The sequence below is a fragment of the Buteo buteo genome, chromosome 13, assembly GCF_964188355.1.
Source record: "Buteo buteo chromosome 13, bButBut1.hap1.1, whole genome shotgun sequence".
NCBI lineage: Eukaryota > Metazoa > Chordata > Aves > Accipitriformes > Accipitridae > Buteo > Buteo buteo.
The window spans coordinates 38,451,494-38,479,476 of NC_134183.1; the positions used below are offsets into that span (position 1 = coordinate 38,451,494).

Genomic DNA, 27,983 nt, shown 5'->3' on the forward strand with positions numbered 1-27,983 from the left:
TTTTAAAATGTGCTTAATTAGCTGATCACTTCACATGGTGTCTGGCATCATGAACACATCCCATGGAAGCGGATTTACGGTTAAAAGAATAAAGCAGCGACTCCCATTTTCTACCAAAGGATTATTTTATGATCTTATTTTTTATTTTGTCATAGAACCAGAGTTTTTTATGTCTTCCTAACACTGTGTGATGTTTGATGTTGCAGCGATGCCTATGCGGTTGGCTGGAACGGCCGGATGGGGATGCGGCACAACAGGCTCGCCAGCTCCGGTGCCTTCTTAGACAAAGATGGGATATTTGTCAACGCGACCAACAGCAAGCTGCTGGAGAGGGCCCACGGCATCCTCATGTCAGTGCAAAAGGAGGGGATTTTGGCTTTATTCCTCGAGCATAATGAGCAGCATGGGTAGTTAGAGGAATGTAAATGGCCAGAATATAAACATATCAGGGTTTCAAGTAGACTTGGAGACGTTTCACGGCTGGGTCAAAGTGACCCCAGTATGTTTTACGCATCTGATTTATTTAACTCTTATCATTCATTTCTAGTGACAGACACAGGGAAGAGAGAGGAGGAAGGAATCTACTGGTCAAACCAGTCTCAAGATATGACAGCAATGTATTGCAGTCACATTTTTTAATGTGATATCAAAGTTTCCATTACAAATTAGGTGCGGAAATGTTGATGATTCATGCTGCAGCCTCATCAGAAGGTTCAGAGAACATCACTGGAGTGGCTGGAGTTAACATGGGGTATGAGAAAGCAGGAGGGTGGTCAGTCGTTTCACAACACCGCTCCCTTGCTCTACCCGAATTACCAGCATCCCATCATCTCCAATGTAATGATTCCCTTTGATTGGATACCTTCCTCTCAAACCCATGCCACTAAATTTGTAAAACTAGTTTGCAGCATGCAGAAGCAGCCCGGTTTCTGCGCAGGTTATAGAAAGCAGCTGCTAAAGGGGATTTGGAAGGGTTTGTTTCATAAACTCCTCCATTCTGCAATTGCACGCATGGATTAACCTGAGCCATTTATTATCTCCCCAGGCGAAATAAGAACTTCAAAGCCAAACCCAATCTCCCAAAGGTGAGTGGGAAGCAGCATTTTAACCTTGCTTGGGTTAAGACGGTAGGTACAGTGATGAGATGCTGATGGGTGTGAGGAAGACCGCTCAGGTCTGCATCAAGACGTTGGTCAGCTCAGCTCTGTTCAGGGCTCTTTAATGGACATAAAACCCAAAGGATTTCAGCCCTGATTTGTGCTGGGAGAGTGCTGTATGGCTCCTTTTTTCCTCATCCTGGAAAGGAGTACATATGTGCTGTTGAAATTTGGTAATGAAATCTCTAAACTAAAATGAGCAGGTAGGTTATGCAAGGGGGCTGGTACCTGACAGACAATGGGCTTGTCTAATATTCAGTTGCCCTCCATCTTGGCTGCGTTTACTATATGTTAAGAGATGCCAAGAGATCTGTTGTACCTAGAAGAATAATGCTCATTGTGGTCCTTGCTGGTGCTGCGTTGGGGGTTGGGAACAGAGGATCAGGAGGAGCAAACTTTGGTTTTACTCCTCCTTGCATGCATGCACGTGGCACCTGGAGAGGCACAGATGCAGTTAATCAATGAACTGCTCATTAACAGTGAATAATTTGTCTGCAGTCCTTAGTGGGTAGGAAAGCCAAATTTCCCATGATCAAAGATGCCCTGGGCAAGTCCTCAGAGGAGCTCGGAAGAACATGATCCTGGGGATCTGGCTCTGGCCAAATAGCACAGAGCTACTTTTCAAGCTGTCCCTTAGTGTTTCCTGTTGAGATTAAGTAGGGTGGTCACCTAAGGAAGCCCTGCAGAGGGTATAAAGAGGGATATAGCATCTAGTTAGTCTTGCATTTATCAAGAACAAATGCAGTCTCTCTTTTTTCCACAGCACATGCTGGACGTGAAGTCCCTCAAGCACCTAACCAACCTGACACTGCATGACCGCATTACCAAATCTCTCCTCCATCTCCATAAGAAGAAAAAACCACCCAGCATCAGCGCCCAGTTCCAGGTAATCTTTTGCCTTTGAGAGGTAAATTAAAAGCAAATACCTGCTCCGAGTGCCTAGGAGGACACTTGCAGGCACAGTCCTGTCCCATCCTCACCACCGTTTAGGACATGAATTCAGGTGAGGACATGGCTTTGGGAAGCTGAGACACACCTGCAGGTATTTAAATGGTATCATTGGAGGGAAACAAGAGCAGTGGGGGATGATGCGGTGGAGCAAGATGGGACACGAGCATGAACTGCAAAGCAGAGAGGTTGGTGCGTTCCTGTCCTCTGGTACCTCACTTTCCAAGCCATCGCATCATTGCGCTTTCTCTGCCAGATCCAGAAACTGCAAAGTCCCCAAATGATGTTTTTACAGTCTTTTTACTTGCATTCAGCATCTGAAATTCAATCTGTTTTCAAGCCAGCCAGAACATGAATTTTAATAGGGGCAGAAAGGTCAAAATATTGCTGCATTCTCTCCAGGCAGGCAGAGGAATTCAGAGGAGGGATCGATACAGCGTTTGTTGTGTTGTCGGCGTTGTGTGCCAGCCAGCCGTCCCTAGGAATAGCTGGAGCAAAAATAATCCTCCAATATGCGCATCAGGGCTTGGAAACCGCTACAAGACACATGCATAAGCAGGTGGTAGCATTAGAAAGCAGCTTTTCAGTTAAAAATCGGTTTCTAAGCAAGTCTGGCTTAGTTTTGACTTGTAATTTTGGTGGGGGTTTTTTTTGGAGATGTGGGTCAATTTTAGAAAGTCTCATGAGTAGATCTGGGTAAGATTAAGTAATCAGATATATACATGCACACGCACACACACATAAAAATCTGTGTATATATAATTTGCAGAATGCACATCTGTGTGTGTATATATATATATCTTAAGTTTAGTCTAGTCCGATGGTATGCTGGTTAAAATACACTTCTGCAGAGTTTAATTCATACAATACCATGGAGGGGATTGAAACAGGGATGTCTTGAAGTGAAATGCCTTCCCAAAACCTATTTATCCTTCAAACGAAACTCTGAAAAGCCTCAGGGTGCGGGATTGAGATTTTTACATATATTTTTACAGCACGTACAAATAAAAGGCCACTAAACACCATGAAGATTTCCCCCCTACGCAGGATAGCAGGTCATTCGAATACCCTTTTCCTTATGCTTTTTGATGTTCCCCAGCAATGATGTGACAATGTAGAAGCTCTGCCTGCAACACATCCTTTTTTTATTTAAATGAATAAAAACCTATTTAAGTCAGAGGCAGCTCTGGTGTGACTGCCTGCTTCTCCTCTCAGACAAACGCCGTGCACTCCAGCCCTAATTTCATTTAGCACTTGTAAGAGAGAAGCATTTTCTCAAGAGAGCAGCCTGGTGCAAGCCAGCGAGATTGCTTTTTTTATCAAGAGTAGGCTAATAAAATTGCAGCACATGGAACTGGGTCACAGGCAGGAAATACAAATGTTTCCTATCATGGGGTTTGGCGGGGGAGGGCAGTTGCTGATAAATGCTGCCTTGTGGCTAATGCCTGAACATCAGGCTTGCAGCTGCTCCGTCTCCTATTGATTTTAACCATGCCTATACTTACGGTAATCTATAGGCAAATTATCTGTATTAGAGGATGCTGTAAGAGGAGTGATGGCTTTCACAGCTGAAAAATAGACCGCTGGTACCAAAACACCAGCACAGTGATTTATAGCCTCCCCTTTTATCCTGCGTGCAGGTGGTACCCTAAAGAAAAGGATGCTGCCCTGTCTAGCATGGGGTGATGCTGAAACAATTCGCGCCCTGAAAGACCAAATACAGGTGGTGAAAGAGTGGGTGGCTGGAAAGTTTTGCAGGCAGAGGGACAAAGGACTAGGGTATGGGGTTAATCCAGGGACCTTGCATGTCCTTTACGGATTCCCGATGACCAGAGCTCGCGCCAGATGGCAGAGGCTGCCTTGAACCATCTGCCCTGTGCGGGATGTCGCTGGCTGCTGCTGAAATGGAAATACCCTCTCCTACGGGGCCAGTGGTCACAGTACGATCCCATTTCCAGTGGTGGGAGCACTTTGCTTGCTGGGCTTTCAGCGGGGCTGTTTGGCAAAGGGGTTGCATCCCGTGAGTCCCCTGCTTCCCTCCCACTAGCCCAGTGTGGGGCATGGTGGGATGCTGCAGCATCATTGCTGATTGATATCTCCTAATAGGCTTTTTTTCTTTTGTAAAAAAAGAGTGATTTCAGTCTACTTTTAAGAAAAGCAAGAGTGTGCCAGCAGAGGTCTGCCGCATCATGGTGTTCCTGCTGCTCCCTGGGATGGGAACGCTGGGGCAATTTGCATGCAGTTAATACACGCATAACGCAGCTGCATCGCACGTGCGTGGGATCCATCCTTTACTCTTCCCCAGATCCTGGATGTAGATAAATTATTCTAAACATGAAAGGCTTCCCATACAGATGTCTTTAAAATGATCAGAAGGAGAAGAAAAGGCTTCCTGCAAGAAGATCTGTAGGCAAAATTCTTCCTTCTAATATCATGCCATTTTAGTAACACATATATTCAAAAATTTATAACTCTGCTTATAGTAAATATGCAACAGAGTCTCTTTTACACAACTGAGTTTTAAACACTATTAAAATCAGGAGTAATCAACTCTGGAGCACATTACTAATACCATGTCAGTAATGTGCTTGACAATTAGAGAGATTTAAAAAAAAATGCAGTGGAGGAGCCCAGCCAGCCGCAGTCTGACTCAGCATGCTCTGATTTTCAGTATGTTTTTATTCAAAGAGCTTGTGCTTAGTCTCAAGAGAGTCAAAGATTTCCGAGGTGGAGCAGTAACTCGGCGTAACGTCCCGCTGGAGCAGTTGGGCATAGCAATGATGCCAAATAAATTTTTATGGGCTAGACATTTAATAATGATGCAGAAATAAGGGGAAATATAAAATGGGAACCTAGAAAACCCTTGATTCTCAGTGATCACAACTGTGCAGCAGAGGAATATGGCAGGAATATGCCAGCATTGAAGCTATTCTCCTCTAAAAACAACCTATGAAGTGGTTAGGGTTCACAAGCTTCAAAAATCATTGCAAATTCCAGATCTTCCCTTTGCAAAACTGTCATTAAGAAAATTCATTTTTAGGCCAGCAATGAAGTTTGGACCATTAAAAATCAGGAATAAATGCTGCGTTGAGTCACTTTTGATAAAGGAAAATTTTATTTGTACTTAAAATATACCAGTGATTGTTTGGTGCAAGGTGTAAATCCTTGTCTTGGAGCTCCCGCTCATGTCTAGAAGAGGCTTGCTGGTGCGAAGCAGGATGTGACTTTGGGCTCCAGTGGCTGATGTGAAAAGGTCGAACTGGAGATCTCAAAATACAACCCAGCATTATATTTATTTCTAGCTAATTTGTTGGGTGCAAAGACAAAACCAGCCAAGTTGCTTGGGCTGAAACACTCGTTACGGGGAACAATTTCTCATCTGCTTTGTTTATTCATCATTTATTCCAATTTTTTTAGTTTTCTGATTTAAGTGCTTGGATTTTCACTATTCATCGTGGTCTCTTCTCCACTTCCCGACTGAAGATGTCTTCTCTGTTGCAGGCATCGCTTAACAAGCTGATGGAGACACTTGGCCAAGCAGAACCTTATTTTGTCAAGTGTATTCGATCCAACGCTGAAAAGGTAAATCCCATCCCGTGAAAGCAGTGCTGATAAAAATCATCTTGGAAATATTTTGTAAATTCTTACATCTCCTCCCCCTCCTTCTTCACTGACCTTGGTGTCTGCAGGGTTGTTTCTCTTACATGTTCTCACTCCTCTCTCTGGCTGCCATTTCTGTGTGTCCTGCAACTTTTTTTCCTTCTTAAATACGTTATCCCAGAGGCGCTACCACTATCGCTGATGGGCTCGGCCTTGGCCTGCAGCAGGTTCATTTTAGAGCTGGCTGGTGTTGGCTCTGTCAGACACAGGGGAAGCTTCCAGCAGCTTCTCACAGAAGCCACCCCTGTAACCCCCCCCCCGCTACCAAAACCTTGCCACACAAACCCAATACAAGGGGGTTAAAAACAAAAGAAAGCCCCAAATCGAGTTGGATTTAGAAGATACTTGTATATGAGCAGTGGGAAGCATCGATGTTATCACTTGGGTGTTGCTCTTGATAAATTGCACTGGCTTTTCTTGAGATTGTAGAAACGTATATAAAAAATACACAGTTTTAATTTATATGAAAAATATATTCATTTTAATAAATAAATATGACTCCTTTGAAGCTCCTGCCACCCATAATAGAGATTTACAGCACTGTGAATTCATTTGTGCTGTTAATGAGTCCTAAAGCTTCTTTAAAATAAAGTTTCTATAGGTAAAAGCTGATACTTTTAGAATAAGCTATGTTATTCAAACTGACTCAGTGATGCATCATATTTCTTGAATTTGACTTTAAGCATTTGTCTCATGGGCTAAGGACCCTCAGTTTAAAATGAAGTTTGCAATAGTGACGCTTTCTTGGGGATTAATCCATTGGAGTTTTACCCAGATGTTTACAGATGAAGCTTTATGCCTCGGAGATTATTTAGTTGCTCACAATCTTACCCATTAGCTGTGACCTTGGCAGAGTCTTATTCAGTTTGGGGGCTCCAGAAAACCTGCTTTATGGCTTTATATATCTAGTTAGCTGTTTGAAAGTCTCCATCTGATGGCTACTTGGAAACAAACAGGATTCAACTCTGGTGGGATTAGTACGGTTCCTGGGGACCCGCATTCCCTCTCTCCCCTAGCATTGTTGCCAACATGCATGTCATGCAGATGTGCTACATCTGCTGAATCCGTTTACCCATCCGCGTGCTTAAAAGCCTCAGTTAAAGGAAATATTTGCTCATCGTTGGCCTGTTTTTCCCCTTCCAGCTGCCCCTGCGGTTCAATGACAGCCTGGTGCTCAGGCAGCTGCGGTACACGGGGATGCTGGAGACCGTTCGCATTCGCCAGTCAGGATACAGCTGCAAATACTCCTTCCAGGTTGAGTAAAACGTTTTCCATCTTTCGCCACCTTTAGCATCATTATCAGAGTTGTCTGAATGTTGCTAGCTTGGGTTTTTAACAGGTAATGAATTTATAGCTCATGCAAGGCAGTGGATGTAATGACCTTATGTCTGGCATGGAGTGGTCCACTGCTGTGCTGCTGATTTCTAGGAAGCTGGTCTAGACCTAGGTGAAGGCTACAAGCCCCTCTGCAGATAATATCATGGGTTTTGAACAAAAGCAGTATTTTTTTGTAACATGGACGACTTTTTTGCAAAAAAAGGTATCCAATTTGCACATGCTCTTCTGTGTGTGTTTTGGAATCACCTGGGAATGCTGTTCGCCCTGTCATGTCAGTGCTGGCTGCGTCTCATCGGGAGGGTGATTGGCATCCTCTACACCACTCAGGAGTTATCCAGCTTTTCCTGTTTTCTTCTTTTCCGTGTGTTTGCCAGGTTTTGCACACATGTCAGTCCTTTCATGCTTTGCTGGTGTCAATTTGTTTCCTGCTGGCAGCTGCTTTGGGCCAGATGTCATGTCCTGCGCAGCAGCTGTTTAGAAAAGGAAAACTGCTCAATTTTTTTTTTGCCATGAGCATGGATCCCAACCTGACTAGGGAGGATCTCTCCTCTCATACCTCCTTGGCTCTTTGAGTCCTCACAGCAGTAACCGATGGAGCATCTCAGACATGCTTTGCATATACTGGTAACCCCCTTCTGTAGCAGCCCTTGCTGAGTATTTGGAGCATTTTTTTGCTCGAAATGACCCCATGGGTTCTGCAGAACCTCTCCTGCCATGCTGAAAGATGTTTGAACGTTGCTGGGTGCCTGCTTTGATGTGTTTCCCATCAAACCACAAATGGTGGACGAAACTTGGTGTTCTGCAGTCCGTAAAATGCTGTCTTTCTGCTCACTCGATATATCCCATTTCATGTAGACCAGTGAAGCAAATCTGTTATTTACGGAAGAAAAGGACACAGCAGGACCCATCTAACCAAATCTCGGTGTTTCTTTTTTTCTTTCTCAGGATTTTGTGAACCATTTCCATGTCCTTCTGCCACGAGGGATCAGCCCCTCTAAGCACAATATCCATGATTTCTTCCGGAAAATAAAACTCGATCCAGACAATTACCAAGTTGGAAGAACAATGGTAAACATTTATCCTCAGCTCTAGACTTACATTTAAGATACAGATTTAACATCTGCCTGCATTTCTGTAATGATAAATTAACATCTTATATATGTTTTTAGTTAATGAAACTATTTTTCTTCTGCTTCCCAGAAGCCAATGGCTTAAATGAAGCTTTGAATATTGTTAGCACAAAATAGCAAGGAACATTGTTGGTTTGTGTTAACCAAGTCACAAACCTGGTTGTAACAAGGCAGCCTTCAAAAAACTATATCTGTTTGTAGACACAGCTTGATATGATAGCTGTCGTTTTGCCGCCTCTGAAAGGAAAGCAGAGGCTCTGTAATTCAGAGCTTGGACAGTCACAGGCTGTAGATGAAACTGCAGAAACCTGTTAGAGGTGGCTTAACTAAAATCAGCTGCTGAGCTTTCTTCTGGGCATCCAGGACACAGAAACCAGGAGGATTAAATCATTTGTCTTGTGGTCTCGGAAGCTTTCCATGCTAATGTTTTTGGGTTTTTTTGGCCAGGTTTTCATAAAGGAGCGGGAGCGGCAGCTTCTGCAGGACCTGCTGCATCAGGAGGTGCTGCGCCGGATCACACTGCTGCAGCGCTGGTTCCGCAGCATGCTCTGCAGGAGGCAGTTCCTGAGCTTAAGGCAAGCTGCAGTGATCATACAGGTAGGTGATGGTGCCTGATTTTGTTGCAAATTACAATCCACAAATCCTACGGATACAGCTGATGGGTAGAATCAGGTCCCCTTTCCGAGGAAGGAGCTTACAATCAGGATTTGACTCCTAATGCTGTAATAAGTTGGGAATGGGGGAGACAGAGCTGGAAAGGTTGCATGAAGGCAGGTGCTCTCCCATCCCCACGCAACACCCATTACAAGGAACTCCCTGCTGTGTTTGCAGAGATTTTGGCGTAGTTACCAGATCCGAAAGCAAGGCAAGCCATCCCCGGACCCTCTTGTCCTCAGCAAAGCCGCCATCATTCTCCAGACCCACTGGCGTGGCTTTGTGCAGAGGCGAAGGTTCCTGCAGATGCAGTTTGCAGCCCATCTCATCCAGAGCTGCTGGCGGGAGCACGCCAAGCGGCGGCATGACGCAGCCACCAGCATCCAGGCAGCCTGGCGAGGACACCGCGCAAAGCAGTCGTACACAGCCAGCAGAAGCAAAGTCGTCTGCTTGCAAGCGGTGTGCAGAGGATATTTAGCACGACAAAGGTAACGCCGTTGGCCTCAGTTGAAAAAGAAAACTTTTTCTGATGGTGCTCATTGGGGAGGGGGGTGGTTGATGTGAATTTGGGCACTGCTCAGACTATGGTGACTTAGAGAGGATGGTGTCCCTTTGTAGGATCCCTGACCCTGTTGCGACCTGCCCTGATCCTTTGTTTGTCCATACTTTCTAACAAAGGAGTTTATTTAGCTGCACATCCTACTCGTGGAATAAGCAATCTATTTCAGGTTGGAGCACGTAGGCAGTGGAAAGCCAAGGCCATAAATACCCGTGAGGTTTTTTTTTTCCCCTTGGCAGCAGCACCAGTTTAAGTAGCCTATTTTTAACTCAGATTGCCTCGCCAATCCAGTTGCTGCGCTGTCTCACAGGGACAGGAGATACTGGAGCCAGCTGCTGAGAAGGGGAGAGGGTTTCCATCCATGCCTTGGCTTGCTGACCGCAGGGCAGGTCTTGGTTCATTCTCTGGAGGCGCTGCCTGCAAGGTGTGGAGCACCTTGACATAGGGTGGAAGATTTGGGAGCTGCAAAGAGCTCTTGGAGCAGGGCATGAGCCCCTGCTAGCTGTACCAGAGGCAGCCCAGGCAGGATGGTGAAGATGGAGAAGCCAAGGGGGTGCGATGAGTTAAGATCTTCCAGCTCCATCAGCTTACAAAGGAGCTAGACCAGGGATGGAGGCTGGAGCTGCTGCCGTCAGCACGAGAGGAGCTTTCAGGTGTGTTGGGGCAATCCTTGAGTAGGAGAGACGACATAAGAGGAGAAGGTTGAAAACTGAACGTGCATTCGCATTATCTTGCACCAGATGTGCAAGGAGGGTTGCTTGAGATGCTGCCAGTGGTGAGGTGATGCTGGTGGTGGTGATGAAATGGCACCGGTGCAGTGCCTTGAAGGGACGTGGGTGGGCATGGGGGTACAACACGCTGGTTTTCTGCTTTCTTGTAGGTTTAGAGCTTTGAAAGAGCAGCGATTAAAAGAGATGCAGCTGGAGAATGGCCTGTCAGTTAGAGAAGAGGATGGACTGGAGGCAGATGATGCGTTGGAAATCAAGGGCTCCGACCCATCTAAGTGGGAGGATGGCTCATTTGAAGAGCGAGTGAGAGCTGTAGAGGAACATAAATCACTGATGGAGAATAATCGGGTGAATCACATGGACCCACTGGATACTTCTGCAAATTTATTGTACAAAAGGCACGAGAGAGCCAGTAGCCAGAGCGGGATGGACACTGAAGAGGAGGTCGCTGTGAGAGAGAGACCCAAGTCACTGGAGGATCTCAACCAGAAAAAAGTGGTTCGTGCAAAAAGAGAAAGCCGGAGGATGCGTGAACTGGAACAGGCAAAATTTAGCTTGGAGCTGCTCAAGGTCCGGTCCACGGGCGGGCTGTCACCTTCAGAAGAGCGGCGGTGGTCCACTGAGCTTGTATCTGAGGCACTTCATTCCCCTCAGGGAACCCCGGAGAGTGAAAGCTCTCAAGGGAGCTTTGAAATGTTAAGCTGTGAAGATACCCCAAGTAATAAACTCATTTCCTTAGTTTTAACCGAGCAAGATGTGCAGTCGTTTTCCACTGACTCTTTGCCTAGCAGTCCCCAGGCTCATCTGCAGGAGAAGTCTTTCTGTGCAGCAGATGTGAACAGCAATTTACCCGGTTGCAGAAGAACATCTTCAGACTTGAAGCCACCTGATAACCTCACCGTGAAGGAGCATGTGGTCTGTGACCCCCAGAATGTTATACACAAGGCACATCCAAGAGAAACCTTCCTTTCCAGCAACCTACCTACTTTCTATGTTCCACCACAAGACAATGTGAAGGTAAAGCTGATGGAGAATAACCTGAGGAACAAAACAGTGGAAAGAGAGGAGAGGACAGTTACGTTCTCTGAGGTCAGAAAGGACTCTGAGCCAGACCAGGGAGGGGAGGAAGAGGAGAAGTCCTCTACCAACAGAGAGGAACACGGGACAGTGACTGCAACGCAGGCACATTCTCCAGACTCTGTCATCAAGAGACTGGAAAAGCTCAATGTGGAGAAGGAGGAACGGCAAAAGCAGCTTCAGCTGCAAAATGAGAGGGAGATGATGGAGCAGATCCGTCAGCAGAAGGAAATTCTGGAGAGACAACGCAAAGCCTTTGAGCAGCAAGGGAGGGTGGAGGCTTTGCAGAGGGCTGAGCAGAGCAGAATGAAGGACCCCTCCCTCAAACCATCCAAAAAACCAGACAGCCGGCCTCTGTCGGTCCTCATCCTGCACCCCCAGAGCAGAGGGGAACACAGCCCCACCACAGGTGTGACTCCAACCTCATCGGTGGACATTAAAGGTCTCACCGTTGGGACCAGGGGAAGCTCTCCAGCCCACAGTGCCCCCAAAGACAGACCTGTCAGCATGTTCATGGAGCGAAGAGAAGGTCAATCGGGATCAACGCTGGAACCCCGGTGCCGTTCCAGACCAGCTTTGGACCCCAGGGACCTCCCGGGTAGCCACTTCTCAAGGACAGAGCGCCTCCGGCAACCCCGAATGCCCAACCAGGCCACCGAGGAGACGAGGGCAAGTGCTATGTTCTTCACGCCAAAAGACAATCCCTTTGGCCTCCAGTGAGTAAAAAGACGGTGTGCTTTCTCCGTAGGCTTTCTCCGTAGGCTTTTGGTTCTGCTAGAGACCATTTTATGCAAATGATCCAGAATGTTGTTTCTGGAGACTGTACAAAACCCCTAGTGAAACAAAGACAGGTTTCTTCTAGCAATGAGCAGGCAGAGATCAGAGGAGAAGGAAAAGGAACTGGAAATACAATTTCTCAATCTTTTACGTGATGGGCATTATGTAAGCCAGGGGAGATAATCATGGACATTAACAGGTGAAGGAGTTAACAGAAAGAGGGTTGACACTGCTTTCATTTACCCTAGGTGAATGGTGATAGGAGTTTATTTCTCAAGGTAAAAAGTGAAGAAAACATTCTTAGGATTTTTGGGTGGTCAGAGTAGAAATGACTAGATAAGGCAGAAAGTTTCATCATCTTTCTCGTTTACTATGTAATTAACACAGCCAGCAAAGCCATTCAGACAATCTTACCATTGCAGATTAAAAAAATAGCAACTGTCTGAAGAGAGTTTGGGATGCAAATGCACTTTTGACAGCGTATCACTTACATAGATAATTACACATGTAATGGGCTTAGCAGTCATTCAGCTCCATTGCATTGCTTAAATGATGGGCTGCTCCAGCACAGGGTCTAGAGACCACAGCAAGATCTTGGGACAACATTTGCTCCCACTCTATAGTGTTCTTAAGCTACCATGCTTAATTTTGGAGAGCTTTTGGCCATTTAGCTTATAAACTCCCCCTCCAAATCCTGCTGTGCCCTTTCCAAGGTAAAAGCTACCAGTGAATGTTTGTTGTTGAGAACTCAAGGTACCTCCAAGTGTAGTAGTCTTGTGGTTTATGTGCTGTTGCAACGGGAGGAGATTCACATTTAATTTGTGCATGTTTTTTAACTAAGTCCAGACACATGTGATGGGGAAAAGGAGAGGTCAATAAAAAAACCAACCCTTTTCCCCCTGATAGAGCCAGTGGCATCCCTCGTGCATGGGCATGGTGAGGGTTTTAGTCAGAAGCGATGGTAGAAAGAGTGAGCTGAGCAAAAAGCAACTTAAGTGGATGTATTTTTTAATGCTGTGTTAGATGCAAAGCGAGGATGCTCTCCTCCTGAACCAGTTTGTATGAAAATCTGCAGGAGGTCCTGGAGAATTGGTTTGGAAGTGAGTATTTGAGAATGGTCTTCCCCCCAAAAATTTTTTTTCTGTTTCTTTTTCTGGTTCATTCACAGAACAAGCAACAGGAAAAAAAAAATTAAAATTCCTGTATTTTACTTTTTATTCTGCAACAGAACAATCACATTTGAGAATCCAGAAGTGAAAAGGTACCATCCATAACAACCATGATGGGTAGAGTTGGCAGGCAGAACTTTGTATCTTCTTGTCCTTTGGTATTAACTCAAATCCTGAAGAATTCAAAGTGATGCCGAAACCCCTGCGACCTCAAACTTGCAGTTTGGTCTTGATTGCTTGGGCTGCGCACCTGTATGCTCCTGCGAGCCGGGCTGGCATGGTGGGAAGGCTTTTAGGAGAAGATGAAACATCTCTGTTCTGTTGTGTTTCAGCAGAGAAGCAAATCATCAGTGCCTTTCCAAGGGTGAACTAGCTAGGAAGCCATTTAAGATGCCGGGGTCTGGCAGAGGAGAGGTAAGTTGTGGCTTGCTTATTTTCTCTTTTAATTGAATATGGGAGGGAAAAAAACCCTTATTCTGCCAGTTTTCCCTCAAAAGCTTCAAAGAAGTTAACTGTAAAGCACGAGGGCTGCCAGACATAGGGAAGGGGGATATGGTATGGCAACCTTCACTCCTTCTCTTAAAAATAAAAGGCCTCCGTAACATTAATTCATAGCAGCTCTGGATAAAAAGGATCTTGTGGTCCTGATGGCAAACACTGTCCAACGCAGTCTTGTCTTGGTTTGGTTTAACGTACTTTTGAGTAACATCCGTGATTCTCCATTTTCACCGTGCTGTCTTGGTTTTTGTTTTTCCTGGTCTTTTTTTTTTGCACTAGATATAATATTGTGTCCCCTCTGTGGGGTGCAATGTCACTCAGAGATGCCTTAAGGCTGTACTTGAGCTACACTATGATGCCAAACATTGGTAGAATCTCCTTTTCATTTTAAAAAACTTTTTGTTTTGTTTTGTTTTATCATTTGGTCAAGCAGGTTCCCAGACCGACCCATAAAAAGAAAGCCCGCATGGCGCGGACGCGCTCCGATTTCTTGACTAGAGGTACTTTTGCTGATGGGGAGGGGGATACGGAGGAAGATGATTACGATGGCAATTTTGAGTTCCTTCTCTCCTCTGACCAACCTCCTCATCCCGAGGCAGTGCCTGCAGCCCGGCTGGGGCAGGCCTGTTACAGTGACTCCGAAATGGTAATTTTTTCCAACATGGTGGGGGAAATGAAACAAGGGAGCGAGCGGAGCTGCGGGAGCCTTTCTTTGCTAACCTTAGCTGCACTGATCCCTCCACCGCTGCTTCTACCACTTCCAAGGATGCTGTAGATGGGTAAACTCAGCGAACACAGCAGAAACGGATGCGAAATGGGGAAACCATTTGTATTTCTTGGCCGTGGGGATGTTTTCTGGCTTGATTCAATATCAGCTATGGTTTCCATAGCTTTCCTGGAGCACTGCAACTTGTATTGCACAGCTATCTATTTTTTTGTTTGTTTTTAACCTCAATGACAAAGTCCCCCTAGGATCCTTTTGCTCTAAAAATGATTTACATCCGTAGAAAAGATCAAAGCAAATATTGTCCAAAAAGCAACAGACAACAAAGAAAACAATATAAATCTTGCACCTACTATAACTTTTGATTTTGTACCCTTAGCCACAGTATCCGATGATTATTCAGTCCTCAATTATCGGAGCAATGCTGGCAGACAGCGTCTTAAGAGGAAGGAAAAACATGTAAATCGGGCAATAAAAATACAGTGAGAGTGAAATAGTGGGTTTTAAAAAAAAAACCGTAACAAAACAACAATACAGCCTTAGTGGCTTTTTCAAGCACAGTAACTGGTGTCCCTTGGCAGGTCTGTGGGCTGCAGCACCATCCTGCCTGAGCCTGTGCTGCAGGGCATTTGCATCTCAGGCTTAATCTCCTGCCTGGATAAGCTGCTTTTGGAAAATCACAAACCGAGAGATTTCAGGAGTGGAAGAGGCCAATGGCTTCCAACCCACTCTTTTTTTTTTTTTTTTTTTTTTTCCTGGGGTGGGAGAGATGTTACCATAGAAGTGTGGATAAACACGAGGAATCCTCTCCTGCTGTAAGAGCTCAGGTGGAGTGTTGGCTAGAGCTGCCTTGCTCCTCTGCTCCAGCTGTGGTGCTGGATGTGGACCTGAGTATAAAACCAAAGAAAAGCATGAAAACCAAAGTCAGCAATTTATATTGTGCTGCAGCATTGCCATGGGTCCGGCAAACATCTCGTGCAATCCTAAAATCTGCTTTTCCAAGAAAGGCAGATGGCCAAGAAGGGCTTTTCGTGACTTTTCTGTTAGCAGCTTTTATTATAAAGGATGAATTTTTCCCAGGATAATTTTCTTGCTGGAAGAGGGCAGAGACTTACAAATTCTGTGAATTTTTAAGGTTGCTCTTGATAAATTTCCAGGGGTTTTGAGCCAGGACTACTCCAAACCTGATTGAAAGACGCAGCTGTATGAACTGAGATCACTTGGCTGCATCTTCACGCATCTCCCTGCTTGTAGATCAGGAAAGGGAGAATTTTTATGTAGCAAAATGTAGTATTTTACATAGCCTGGCGAAAGCCCCGGGTGAGGGGCTGCGCTCTACCTGGAGTGCTGTGCTGTGTTCCTGGAGGCTACCCTCTTACAAAGCGCTAGGGGTTTTTTAGCCATAGAAATCTTTCCCGCTGGGATACGAAAGGTGCCGGGCTCGTGCTTGGCAAGCTCCATCCTTGGGAGGGACCTGATTCATTCCACTCTTTGGAAATGCTCTTTGGGACTCTGCTCACCTGGTTTAACAGCTCTCAACGCATGCAAGTAGTAGTAGGTGCCAACTGTCTCTCGTCTACCCCGTATCCCTCTTCTACTCTGCTCTCCATCACTAGCTCTAACTGGTGGTCAGCACATTCACCCCTTGTGTGGTTGAGTTCTGCTTTCTAGCAAACACTACCCGTGAAGTCATGTGCTCAGCGATACCCTATGTCTGTATGTCCTGACAACGTGTACAGTGTTTCCATCTGTATTCTATATTGCAGGTTTGGGACCAGCCCTTTGGCTTGTGGCTTTGCTGGGTCAGGATTGCCACAAGTAGCAAAATTTAGGGACCACTTATTCATATTTATTAGCAGAGCCCAGCTGGGTGTTGTAGATGATGGAGCAGCCTATGATAGAGCAATACTGGTGCATGTTGGTTTGGTACAAATTCAAGTAGGTTGATGTCTATTTAAATACATTCGTTGTGTCTTGTGATGCTCACATGAAGACAAGTCAGGCAGCCACCATGTGTGGGCTGGTTTCCATGCTAGTGAATAGCTTATTCATACAGCTCCTGCCCCCAGCTACGACTTTCCAAAAAAGCCTCTTTTAATGTGCTGCTCAGCAGCCAAGGGCTGCTGGATAGATGAAAGAGAGATCACATGCAACCTTGTGAAGTTGAGCACATGATGGCTCACCAGCTGCACTGGCGTGAACCTGCCTGTTTTGCCCATTGGTTTCTTGACCATCAAGTCAATGATTGTGTATCACCAGCTGGTAAGTAGAGGTCCACCAGAAACTGATGCTCCTGACCTAAGTCTGGGGTACCCCAGAGCAGCAAAGACCAAGAGCATCTTCAGCCAGAGCTGAAACCCAAGGTGCACCAGTATATAAGGCGGCTGCTGAAGGTACAGTTGATTCCAAGGTGCCTTTAAGGTTAAAGGGCTTCCTGACAAGACCAAGCCTTCAAAGGTTGCTTGAGTTTTTTGGCTAGTGAATAGGCAAGGATTAACCTACCTTGCGGTGAGACAAGTAGAAGTGGGAGGAATAGCTCCTGGCTATATGTGTGGTCAGCACATATTAATACCCCTTCTGTTTTGCACCTAAGCCTGGAGAGCTTTCCTGCAGCAAATAAATGGAAAGCCTCGGTTACAGAAACCACACCAGAAATACCTTCTGAATACATCCTCCTTCAGCAGAGGCTCTTAGAGAGGGGAACCTGGGTAACGGATCAGTCGTTTTGCTCCAACCTCCGTACCAAAGCCATGAATTGACAAACATCAGTCCAAGTGTCTGTCACCAGCTGATCCCAACCACACCTGAAGAGCCAGCAAAGAAAGAAGATCTCTTGTCCTAAGCCATTCAGAGGGACCATTGCACTTCAGGAAGCACTTCAGTGCAGCACATAGCACTGCTGCCTGCTGGGACCAGTCTCTTGGCCATAGTTATCTCTTGCTAGCACGAGTGGGTGAAATACAGGTTGCTCTTTCAGAGGAAAAATATTTGGTCCTCTCTTTGTCCAGGGCACAGCTCCAGACCCCCGGCTATTGCCATTTGCCTGCATATGATGCTTTGTGGTGTTCCCTGGCTGGGGATTTTCTGGTGCAGAGGCTTGTCTTGACATCTGAGAAGGTTTCCTATCCAGACCAGGACCTTCCCCTTCAGAGCTTCTTGGAGGAGTCCCTCAAACAGAAGGATCTTGCACCAAAAATGCCTTTTAGTCCTTACTTTCAAAAGCTGGAGAGGTTGCTGTGATAACAGAGGAAACACTGAACGGTAGTAGGTCAAGAATCGGGGCAGAGCAGAGAGAGAGGTGGTGATAGTAATGGTAGAAAATCCTTCTTCCAGTTTTGTCTAAAAAGTGCATTACAGATGTTTTTGACTCAAAGTCTTCTGCATGAGCCAGGGGTTTCACTTGCTTTGCTCTACTCCAAAATCTGTATCCTAGATCTGCTTGTGTAGTAGATATGATACATATTTAAAAAAGAAAGTGTACGTGGTGTCCTGTAGAGCAACCTCTGCATTGCTGGGCGATCCCCTTAGCCTGCCTGCCACTGTCAGCACATACCAATGTGCTTTAAATGGCTTTGAGATAGAAAAAAAGGGAGTAAATGCCCCAACAACATACATTTATTTTAAAAAAAACAAAGCACCGAAAGTGATTAAAAGGTTGAAATTACTCAAGAATAAAACTATATCATGGGGGCAAATATTTTAATAGGTCTTTTTTAAAAGCAAGAAGTAAGTTTGGGCTGGATGGAAATCACTTTTATGGGTTTTGAGGGTTTTTTTTTTTCCCAGTATCCATTCGCAATTTATATGTGATCATAACATAAATTTAAGAGCGACAGGAACAAGAAACCCTTTGATGTTTTAGGCAGTTTCTTTCCCAGTGGCAATTTTGCCTTACGTGCTGCCATCTCCTGGCTGGTAGAGATGTTAGTCCAGGGGCGAAAAATAAAACCTTGAAGAAGAGTAAATATGGTAAATGTGACTCTCCTGCAGCCCATGTTTTATATAACTTTATTTGAAATATTTTTAATAGAAGAAAAAGAAATGCTTAAAGATACAGTGCATTCAGCTGAGATATTTAGGTGATGGAAAAACTACAGGAGATATTTGACTGTCATGTCCCAAATCCTTTCATACAGGCTGATTCCCTGCTTTCCTCATGCCAAAAGTCTCTCCGCCAGGAGTCCGACTCCAAAATCACAGCTGCAATTGGAAATAAAGAACAAAAATTGCTATTTTTTTTTTAAATACAGCAAGACTGTTTCTGGGCTATTTAATGGAATTCTGTTAGGCTGAATTATTGCAAATTCTTATCACCCTTAAAAATGATCCCAGGGCATTTTAAAAGGTGGTGAAAGCAGAGATCCTTTGTCTTAAAGCTGCAAAATCCCTTAATTCAAAAGGGTTCATTTTGACATATCCTTGGCGCAAAGACTTTAGTCTTCTTTTCTGTAAAGTCCTCAACAAGAGTTGGAGGAGGAAGCTCTGCTGGGACAGATCCATGTGGTTGAAGGTTCCTTTGGTGCTAGGAACACCACAAATCACTTTGTCATGGCTAACATGGCTCTTCTGGGATGGAGAGCTGGGCTGCCCAGACCAAGACGGTGGAGCAGTTATGCAGGCTGAGTGATGAAGACCTGTGGCTTGCTGCACACTGATTTTCATCATCGGTTGCTCAAGGAGAAAGAAAGTTGGACCTTGATGTAGAGTTGGAGCAAAGGAAATGCCTTTCTTTTTTAGGAGTCATTAAAATATTTTTCTAGTTCTAGCTACCTCGACAGGAGTGTAGGTTTTCACCTGTAGGCAGATAGAAATAAAGACGTAACAGATGCAATATCCAATTTTTGCTAGGAAAAAAAAAAGTCAGCTGGCCTCCCAAGAACTGTCTCATTTTTAAATGCTTCGTGCTTGGAATCATTACAGACAGTACAGCGATTCGCCTCTGGGGAAGGCCAAACGAAACTGCACAAAACCATGTCTCAGGGGGAAATCGGGAAGCTGGCGGCTGCACAGAAGAGCCTAGCTCCGGATGGGAGGTAGGAAACATGACTGGAGATGGGAGACAAGTCCCTCCTGTGTCCTTCTTGCTTTCCATCACCTTGCTGAACCAACCCAGCTCCTTTGGAGCTCCACCAGCCAAAGCTGGCACACAAGTTACTGGCCCCACCTTTGCTACGTGACTGTGGACACACCCAATTAGAAAAGGCATCCTGCTCACATCGCGATAAAGTTTCGATGACGTGGGCTAGACATCCCATCCCAAACCACCCAATTGCTTGCATGAAACTTGAGTTTCTTGCCCTTCCTGAGAACGAGTAGCCTGGTTTCCCTGGTAGAAGTAGTGTGGATTTAATTCCTCCTCAAACACCATGAAGGTCCAGGAGATTCGCGGTAGTTTTGGGTAGAAGGCCATTTTTGTAGTTAAGGCTGTTCCTCTTTCCATGACTTATTTCCAGGCCTCAGCGAGCCAAGATGAGGTTCTGGGCAAAGGGAAAGCAGGGTGAGAAGAAAACCCAACGGGAGAAGCTTGCTACCCAGTCTGAGCTGCTGGAGCTGTACGCAGAGCAAGAAGCCCCTGGCAGGGAGGTGATATCTGGCTTGCAGCTTGGCGAAGGTAAGTGGTGAGGTGGCATGGTGCTGGTGTTGTAAGGAGCAGAGAAATTGTTCGCTCTCACGGCAGAGGGAAAAGCTAGTGTAAATCTGGCTTTATGCTACAACCAAGCGTAGCCCAATATATAGAGGTTTGGGTAAAGATATAGAACCAAGGAAGGTTGGCTTATCTATAGGGTTAGGGTATCTGTAAATGGGAGTATTGTGTACGATCGTGTGGTCTAGCTGAGGCTGCTGTGGGAAAACAGGTTGGGAAGCTGCACAAATCAAATGTCCATGCTCGTTCACATCTTTTGAATTCATGGACAGCGTCAACCCAAAACAGTGGCAAGTAGGTTAGAGGGTGGGATGCAGAATGGGTCTCAGGGAATTCCATGTCGCTAATCCTCCTGGCAGCCATCTGGACATGGACAGGTGTTTCCCCTCTTGAAGGAGGAAAAGACCGAAGGAGAAATAACATTTAATTTTCCTATGAGTACCACACAGTGCTTTTCTCCTCCACAAGTTTATTCTGATGCCCATCTCCCTGTTTTAGTGGCAGAATTATTTTTTATCTGCTCTTCAGTCTCTTCCCCCATTTTAATTATCACCCATAGAGTTGGGTCCCCACCACCTGACCCCCCCACGGAGTCCCGAGCTGTCTGGTATCTACCGTCGGGAGTTTAAGGAGAACAAGGAGCCCTCTCCCAAAGTGAAACGCAAGCGCAGTGTCAAGATCAGCAACGTGGCTCTGGAGCCTGTGCAGTGGCAGAACGACTCACTGCAGATCATAACCAGTGCTAGCGACTTGAAGAGTATGGATGAATTTCTCCTGAAAAAGGTAAGTCCTGTCCTCATTGATCCAGCTAAATCATTCAGAGAGTTCGAAGAGCAGACAGAGGCAACAAAATTATCCCACAGGCAGCAGTAGCAATACTAGTAATTCATCTAAGGGTGCACAGTATGCCCCAGGGCAGGCTTGGGAGAAAAGATGGGCAAGCTGTGCATGCACTGTGTGGTCATTCTGCATGAACACAGCAGCTTCAGTTCTTCCATTGCTTTGAGCTGCCCCTGGTTGCATCAGAAATGGGTGACCTAGGAGGGCAGGAGTTGAAGGCTGCAGGGAAATGCCCATGTTTCTAGTCTGCATGCAGGAGAAACTACCTTGTAATCATTATTAACATAGTCTGCCCATGGTGGAGCAGCTGCTTGTTAGTGCTGCTTCATCTCACTTGGTGTTCTGCTGCAGCGAAAGTGGTATGGGTGCATAAACTGCTTTGGTTTGCCAGATGAATGAACTGGATAACGAGGACAGCAAGAAGGACACACTGGTGGATGTCGTGTTCAAGAAAGCGCTGAAGGAATTCCGACAAAACATCTTCAGCTTTTACTCCTCGGCGTTGGCAGTAAGTGACCGGATGATGGGTGAGATCTTCCACCACCAGGAGAAACAAGATACTCTGGGTCTTGCTGGTGGTGGAGATGCTGCCAAGCCTTCCATTCCTGGTCTGTTCGTCCCAAAGGATGGATGCTCTTCCATTGTATTTAGTCTTGTGAGCTGTAAATTTGGATTCTTCCTCATTAGCCAGCTCTCAATATACATTGAAGGGAGATATCTGGTCTCCTTGTTACAGCTTTGCTCCCAGTCAAATGGGAGATGACAGTAAGTCAATAAACTCCTATTTGCCACCCGAAGTGCCTGGAAACCTTTGCGTTACATTTGCGAGTGGTGAAGGAATCTGAGCAATGTGGAGCTCTGCTTTTCTGCTACTTCTCAATCTGAGCAATGATTGCTATGGGTTATGATCACAGTGATCAAAAAAAGCTATTTTATTGCTCAGACTGTACGAAAAGTTCCCTCTAAGGCTTGAGCTGACACTTAACATCCTCCTGCTCTGCGCACTGAGAAGCCACCCTGCCAAAGGTCATGAAACAACTCTATTAGATGATCCTTTTTTCCTTCTTTTAATCATACTTGGACTTCCCCTGAGCGGTTGGAAGCCGGTCAGGCTGAAATAATTGTCTGGAGCAGAATAGGCAGTCTGGAGTGTATAAAAATCGTTTTTCTTTTTGCTTCTGTTTCCTTAAAAGATGGATGATGGGAAAAGCATCCGCTATAAGGACCTCTACGCCTTATTCGAGCAGATTCTGGAGAAGACCATGAGGCTTGAGCAGAGGGACTGGAGTGAGTCTCCAGTTAAAGTCTGGGTCAATACCTTCAAAGTCTTCCTGGATGAATATATGATAGAGTACAAACCCCTGGACTACACCGCCGTGAAGGTAGTTGGCGCTTTTCATAAGCCCCTTGAAGGTTTGGGAACTCTCTTTCCGTGGGGTTGTGCTCTCTGTAGGCACATGGGAACTGTTTTTCCATGGGATTGTGCTCTCTGTAGACACATGGGAACCTCTGTCATCTTCTCTTCTGCTTCAAGCTGAGGTGGACAACATAAGCTGGCACACAAGGCGTGATTCATTGGTTGTGTTTCACTGGGCTCAGCAAACCCCAGTTCACATCTGGGCTGAGCTGGGCCTTGGCCAATGCCAACATATAGATGTTGTCTCCAGGACAAAGCTGCAACCAGCTGTGGATGGTTGGAAAGGCAGCTCCTGGTGCTTCTTTTTTGGTTTGGGGTGGTTTTTCTAATCTTTGAGGGAAAGAGAAAAAGATACAAGCTTTCCTAGTCTCTTGACCTCTTCCCAAGTGACCACACACTTCACCATCAGTTGGGTTGCAGAAGAAGGGGACATGGGCAGTGGCTGTCCTCAGGATCTAGGTACAGTTTTTAGAGCAGTCAGAGCTTGCAGTGTGCCCTTCACAAACCTGATCTTCTCACTCTCTACTCTGTGTTGTCTGTGAGGACAACCATGGCACCTCAGGCTGGACTTGGGAGATGGTGTTTATTCTACAAATATCCCATCTTCTGGCTCTTCTGCTCCAAGTCCTCCCCAAGCTCCTCTCCAGGCAGGTTTTCTTTGGAGCAGGCTGAGCATAAGCTCCAGCTGCAGTGCTGTGCCACGTTCTCCTTGGGTGTCTTGCATGAGATGGGAGAGCTTTAGGTCACTGCTGCTGGACTTGGAGCTAGAGCAGCAGCTAGACTCAACTCCGAGCTGAAGATGGGGACAGTTGTCCAGGGGATTTCTGAAAACAGAGTGATCTGTAGGAGAGTTTTCTAGAGTGACTATCCTGGGGCTACAGGTCCACTGGAGGCGGGGGCTGGAAAGCAGTGGGCAACATTAGATTCAAGCCCTCTGCACAGTTTAGCTGGAGAAATTGCCCATAAATATGCTTAAATATCTTTTTAATACCAGGTGCCAAAAACAGAACGAAAAAAGAGAAGAAAAAAGGAAGTTGATGTGGTGAGTTGAGCACTCTGTGCCTGTGCATTAAAAAATTAATGTCCTTGTGGCCAGACTGATGAGCGATAAGAGACCTGCTCATGACAGGTCCTATGCTAAGATCTGAACATGACACTGTAATGAATGTGCAGCCGTGAAAGGACGTGCTAGAAAGATGGACAAGGTGGATTTGGTTTGCTTGATCAAGGATCGCTGTAGGTTGTTCTCTGAAAACATGTCCCACATCAGTCGAGGCAGTAAACGTAATGTCAAGAGTTATTATAGAAGAACTGAGAGCAAAACAGAAAGTGTTGTTCTGGGTTTCTGCATGAACTTATGGTGTGTGTTTTAAATCTCTAATGTCAGAAATGTAGGAGATTACATCTCCTTTTTTCCTAAAGGATATGATAGTACTAGGATTGATGCAGGTGCAGAGCAAAAAGGGGCCATGGATGCATAGAAGACCTTCTTAACATGGAGAAGCTGACCAGCCAACCTCAGTCAAACGCAGTTTCTAACCTGCTTGCATGATTGTTTGGTTCCCGTACCCGCTAGATGTTTGTTTGGGTTGCCTATGGGGTTATTGGGCTGAAAAGGAAACAAAAACAGCAAATAACAACTAAAAGTTGGACAGCTGACCATGTTCATCTCCTCATTTTGCAGCAGGCTAAGCACCCATCTCCTTTTTCTCACCACCCAACCTTTATTGTCTCAGGTGGAAGAGCACAACGGTCACATCTTTAAGGCAACCCAGTACAGCATCCCTACCTACTGTGAATATTGTTCTTCCTTGATCTGGATAATGGACAGGGCTTCTGTTTGTAAATGTAAGCACACACTCTTTGGTCTTTTTTTCATGTGTATGTTTGACAGTGATGAGTTTGGGGATTTTGAAAGGTGTTTGCTGCTGTTTCCTGCAACCCCACTCTCAAATAATTTGGGTTTTTTAACATTAAAAGAGCTTTTGAGACAGATCTTAAGGGTTTCTGAAGTCAACTAGTTAAGTCCATCCCAGCAGTCTTTGCAGTCCTTCCAGTCCTCGTGGTACAGTTAGTTTTGTGCATGGGAGCTTTGCATTACACATCTTATCCTGTAAGGTCATATGGTCATCCCATATGGTCAAACTGTATTTAAATGTCATGGTAAGAAGGACAGTAGAATTGGATATGGCAAACATGCCCTACGGCTTCAGCCTTGAGCATGCCTGTGGGTCTCGTGACCATAGCAAATTCATTTGGCTTAGCATATTTGACCTCCAGGCACATCAATTTTTGGGGAGATCGGGAAAATGGAAGAGGACCAATGGGAGAGGTTGATCCATGCTTTGGGTTTTCCAACATTTCTGTGATTAGGTTGAAAGTATCAACCCTGGGGTATTTCAGGCTGATGTCCAGTGCAGGAAGAATACAAATTAGGTGCTATTTCCAACCTCTTTGAGGGTATCCATGTCTGATAGCTCAGAGTGACTCATGGATTACTTTCCCAGTTGATCTATCAGGGTTTTTTTAATGTTTCAGGGACTTAAATATGGGACCTTTAAAATTAAAGGCTTCATTTTTTTTGGTTTGAGTGGCTCTAATACAGACTTGACCCCTGGAAACTGCAAATTCAATGTGCTTTTGAGCTGCTTAGTCCTGAGAGGAGCTACTTGTTTCATATTAATTCATATTTCTCCAGCAATCTGACTTTTTGGATTATTAAATACTCTTTTTCTTCATTGCAGTATGTAAATATGCTTGTCACAAGAAGTGCTGTCTTAAAACCACAACCAAGTGCTCCAAAAAGGTAAATGTCTCTCATTCTTTTTCTTTCATTAAATACGTTTCAGACAGTGATCCCAAGCTTGTATAAAAAAACATTAGGCACAGAACTTGGTATAATGTTGGCAATAACCATCCTTCAGGCAGGAGCTTGGACCAGAGATCCCTGGAGGTCTCTCCAACCAGTGCTTTGGTGTTTGCATGTATTTTGGGAGTAAAGCAGCAATGCATCACTATATATCTGCCCAGTCATGCAGCTGGTATGGTAGTGGTGTTCCCTGCCTTGTAACCACACTGAATAATAGAAAGCTGCCTCATTTTATAGCTTTTAAGGACTTGGAAATGTGGGGTTATTCTTGGAAATATGGGTTATTCTTAACCCCACTGGTCCCTGCTCAGGCTTATGCTGCGGTCCCCAAACAGCAGCAGCACTACAGCTGAGTGAGGAAGGGTGGGTGGAGGATGCTCAAGGACTCACCATCCTCCTTAGAGGGGAATTAAATATTGTTTGCCGGGTTTAAGGGTATGAAGGACAGTGAATTAATGCAGCAGGTCACCCCAGCTAACAATGAATCATCAAGATTTCTTGGGTTTTCTTTTAAATAGTTTATTTTGTGCCCAAAAGAAGGATAATACAGCCAGGATAGTAATGTGTGCAAAGCTTTAGCAGCTCCCTGGGACGCTTCTCAAGGAAGAACAGCCTCTGTAAAGCTGCATGATTACGTTTTTCCCAAGAAATAATCTGAATATATACATTGAAGATATATATGTTTGAATATATTTGTATTTTGAATATATATAGTATTTTTGCTGCACTCTTTCCCTTTCTGGCAGCATTTCTGCAAAAGCTGGGAATGCCTCTTATGAGTTTCTGCTCTAAAATCTGGGAAGTTTAATGACATCTCTGATTATTTTTTTCAGAGAAGTTGAGAGATGCTTGGAGCCTTCTCATTTCTTGGGGTTTCTCTGCACAAGGAAGTTTTTGTGCTGTACTCAAGGAAGCGAGTTCACCATGTCTCCACAGTAGCTTTCCACTTGGGCAGTTGGAGGTCCTTCTCTAGGAAGGCTCTGGCTTGTCAGTGCTTGGTGGATTAACATTTTTAGGGTTGTTTTCAGTGACAGGGAGCCACAAACCATGTATTATGCTTTGAGAAAGAAGTTTTTATTTTCTGGCAATGGCTGATTTTGTAACGGTTAGCCTTGTCCCAGTCTGGATCTGTTTCTCCAGATCTATGGTGAACTTGAGCAAACGCCAAACTCTTCTGTCTTGATGGCCATAGAATTGCTTTCGTCCATGCTTGGTCCTCATCTCAGAGCTACTTGATTTGAGTAAAGTAGCACATGGGGTTTGTGGCATTGCATTTGCTGATGGTTTTAGCAGCCAAGCAGGCTGGTTGAACAACAGGTGATGAATTTCAACTGGTAGCTGAGACCATATGTTCCTGGGGTGTTTTTTTTCGCTGGAGCATGGAACAGCATGGGCATCTTCCCCACATCATCTCATAAGGTTGACAAGGTGGTCGATGAAAGGATGACACTGAATGGGAAAAACAAAGACACAGGAGTGGTTATAAGGGGAGCTGGGACCTGGGTCATGGTCACCACCATCTTGCTGATGGCTGGGTTGCAGGGTGTGCCACCTCATGTTCCCTTTGCTGGGGCTGGACATTTGTGTCAGAATTTTATTAGGTCTTTTGACTTTTCCACCCAGAATCTCCCATGCAGGAGGACTTTGTTCACAATTGAATTTGCCAGATATCAGATCTCCAGTGAGCATTTGCAGCTGCCAAAAGGGTCTTTCCTGGCAGATGTAGATGGGTTTTTTTCATTCTCTTATTTTGGCATCATGTTTGTTCACAGACATTTTGTAATTGCAAGTGCTACGAGTTGATCTAAGTACCCAAGACTTGGATTTACCTGTTCAGCTTCGTGCATCCTCTTTGGGTAGTGAAATCATCCAGGGAGACGGTGCCAGAGGGGCAGGATGTGGTGGACCACCATGCCCAGCTGTGTTGGCTCTGCCAGGCTGAGAATCTAACCACAGCAGGGTGGTTAAAGAAAGAAAATCCAAACTTTTATGACTTCAGGTGTATCTCCAGAGACCGATTTAGCATTACAAGATGTACATTGCTGGCTGTCCTGTCCTTCTTCATTAGACTGACTTGCACGTCACCTGGATCAGCTGAAGAAGTCTGAATAGCAGTCAGATCCCAGCACTGCACCAGCATTGCTTCCCAGAAGGATTTTAAAACCCTTTTTTTCCTTCTCCTCTTCAGTATGACCCCGAGCTCTCATCTCGGCAGTTTGGCGTGGAGCTCTCCCGGTTAACCAGCGAGGAGCGAGCAGTGCCGGTGCTGGTGGAGAAGCTCATCAACTACATCGAAATGCACGGGCTGTACACAGAGGGCATTTACAGAAAATCAGGGTCCACCAACAAGATCAAGGAGCTGCGGCAAGGACTCGATACAGGTAAAAGGATGGGAAAAAAAAAAAAAAACCACACATGGGGAGAAAAATCTGCAACAGCAAGGTTGGATGTAAGGAAGGTGGGATGCTTCATCAGGGCAAAACAAGGGGGTGGTCCTGCCTTCCCCGACTGCAGGCTGTGCAAGTGATGCTTTTGTATCTCCAACCAAACCTCAAGTCACCAACTCATGCTTTTTGTTTGCAATACATGAAAAAAGTCATTCTAGTTGAGGGAAAACTCTGCCTTACTTACACCATAGCAATCAATGCTAGCAAGAAAAGAAATCCTGGTCCCACCTAGGATTACATGCCCTGGAAAATGCATTTCTCTCTAATTTTAACATGTGGAGCTGAAATCAGGTGCTGGATTTCTTGCCGTTAAACGCAATGTGGGTTCAGGGTAGCACATGAACACT

The 27,983-nt window shown here is 45.3% G+C and overlaps 1 protein-coding gene across 2 annotated transcripts in view; it reads left to right on the plus strand.

Annotated features, from left to right (window-relative positions):
• The window catches only part of MYO9A (myosin IXA), a 191,141-nt gene that overhangs the window by 154,214 nt on the left and 8,944 nt on the right, over positions 1-27,983 (plus strand). Inside the window, exons 17-36 of one of the 2 annotated variants that reach the window (XM_075045734.1) lie at positions 207-350; positions 1,046-1,085; positions 1,921-2,043; positions 5,607-5,687; positions 6,909-7,019; positions 8,049-8,171; positions 8,681-8,830; positions 9,065-9,375; positions 10,327-11,967; positions 13,530-13,611; positions 14,129-14,341; positions 19,340-19,452; positions 19,873-20,030; positions 20,623-20,846; positions 21,295-21,411; positions 22,097-22,285; positions 23,315-23,362; positions 24,057-24,168; positions 25,065-25,126; positions 27,378-27,570. In XM_075045734.1, coding sequence (XP_074901835.1) covers positions 207-350; positions 1,046-1,085; positions 1,921-2,043; positions 5,607-5,687; positions 6,909-7,019; positions 8,049-8,171; positions 8,681-8,830; positions 9,065-9,375; positions 10,327-11,967; positions 13,530-13,611; positions 14,129-14,341; positions 19,340-19,452; positions 19,873-20,030; positions 20,623-20,846; positions 21,295-21,411; positions 22,097-22,285; positions 23,315-23,362; positions 24,057-24,168; positions 25,065-25,126; positions 27,378-27,570 — 4,235 coding nt within the window. The remainder of the gene's footprint in view (positions 1-206; positions 351-1,045; positions 1,086-1,920; positions 2,044-5,606; positions 5,688-6,908; positions 7,020-8,048; positions 8,172-8,680; positions 8,831-9,064; positions 9,376-10,326; positions 11,968-13,529; positions 13,612-14,128; positions 14,342-19,339; positions 19,453-19,872; positions 20,031-20,622; positions 20,847-21,294; positions 21,412-22,096; positions 22,286-23,314; positions 23,363-24,056; positions 24,169-25,064; positions 25,127-27,377; positions 27,571-27,983) is intronic. The other variant, XM_075045735.1, reaches the window with a different exon arrangement.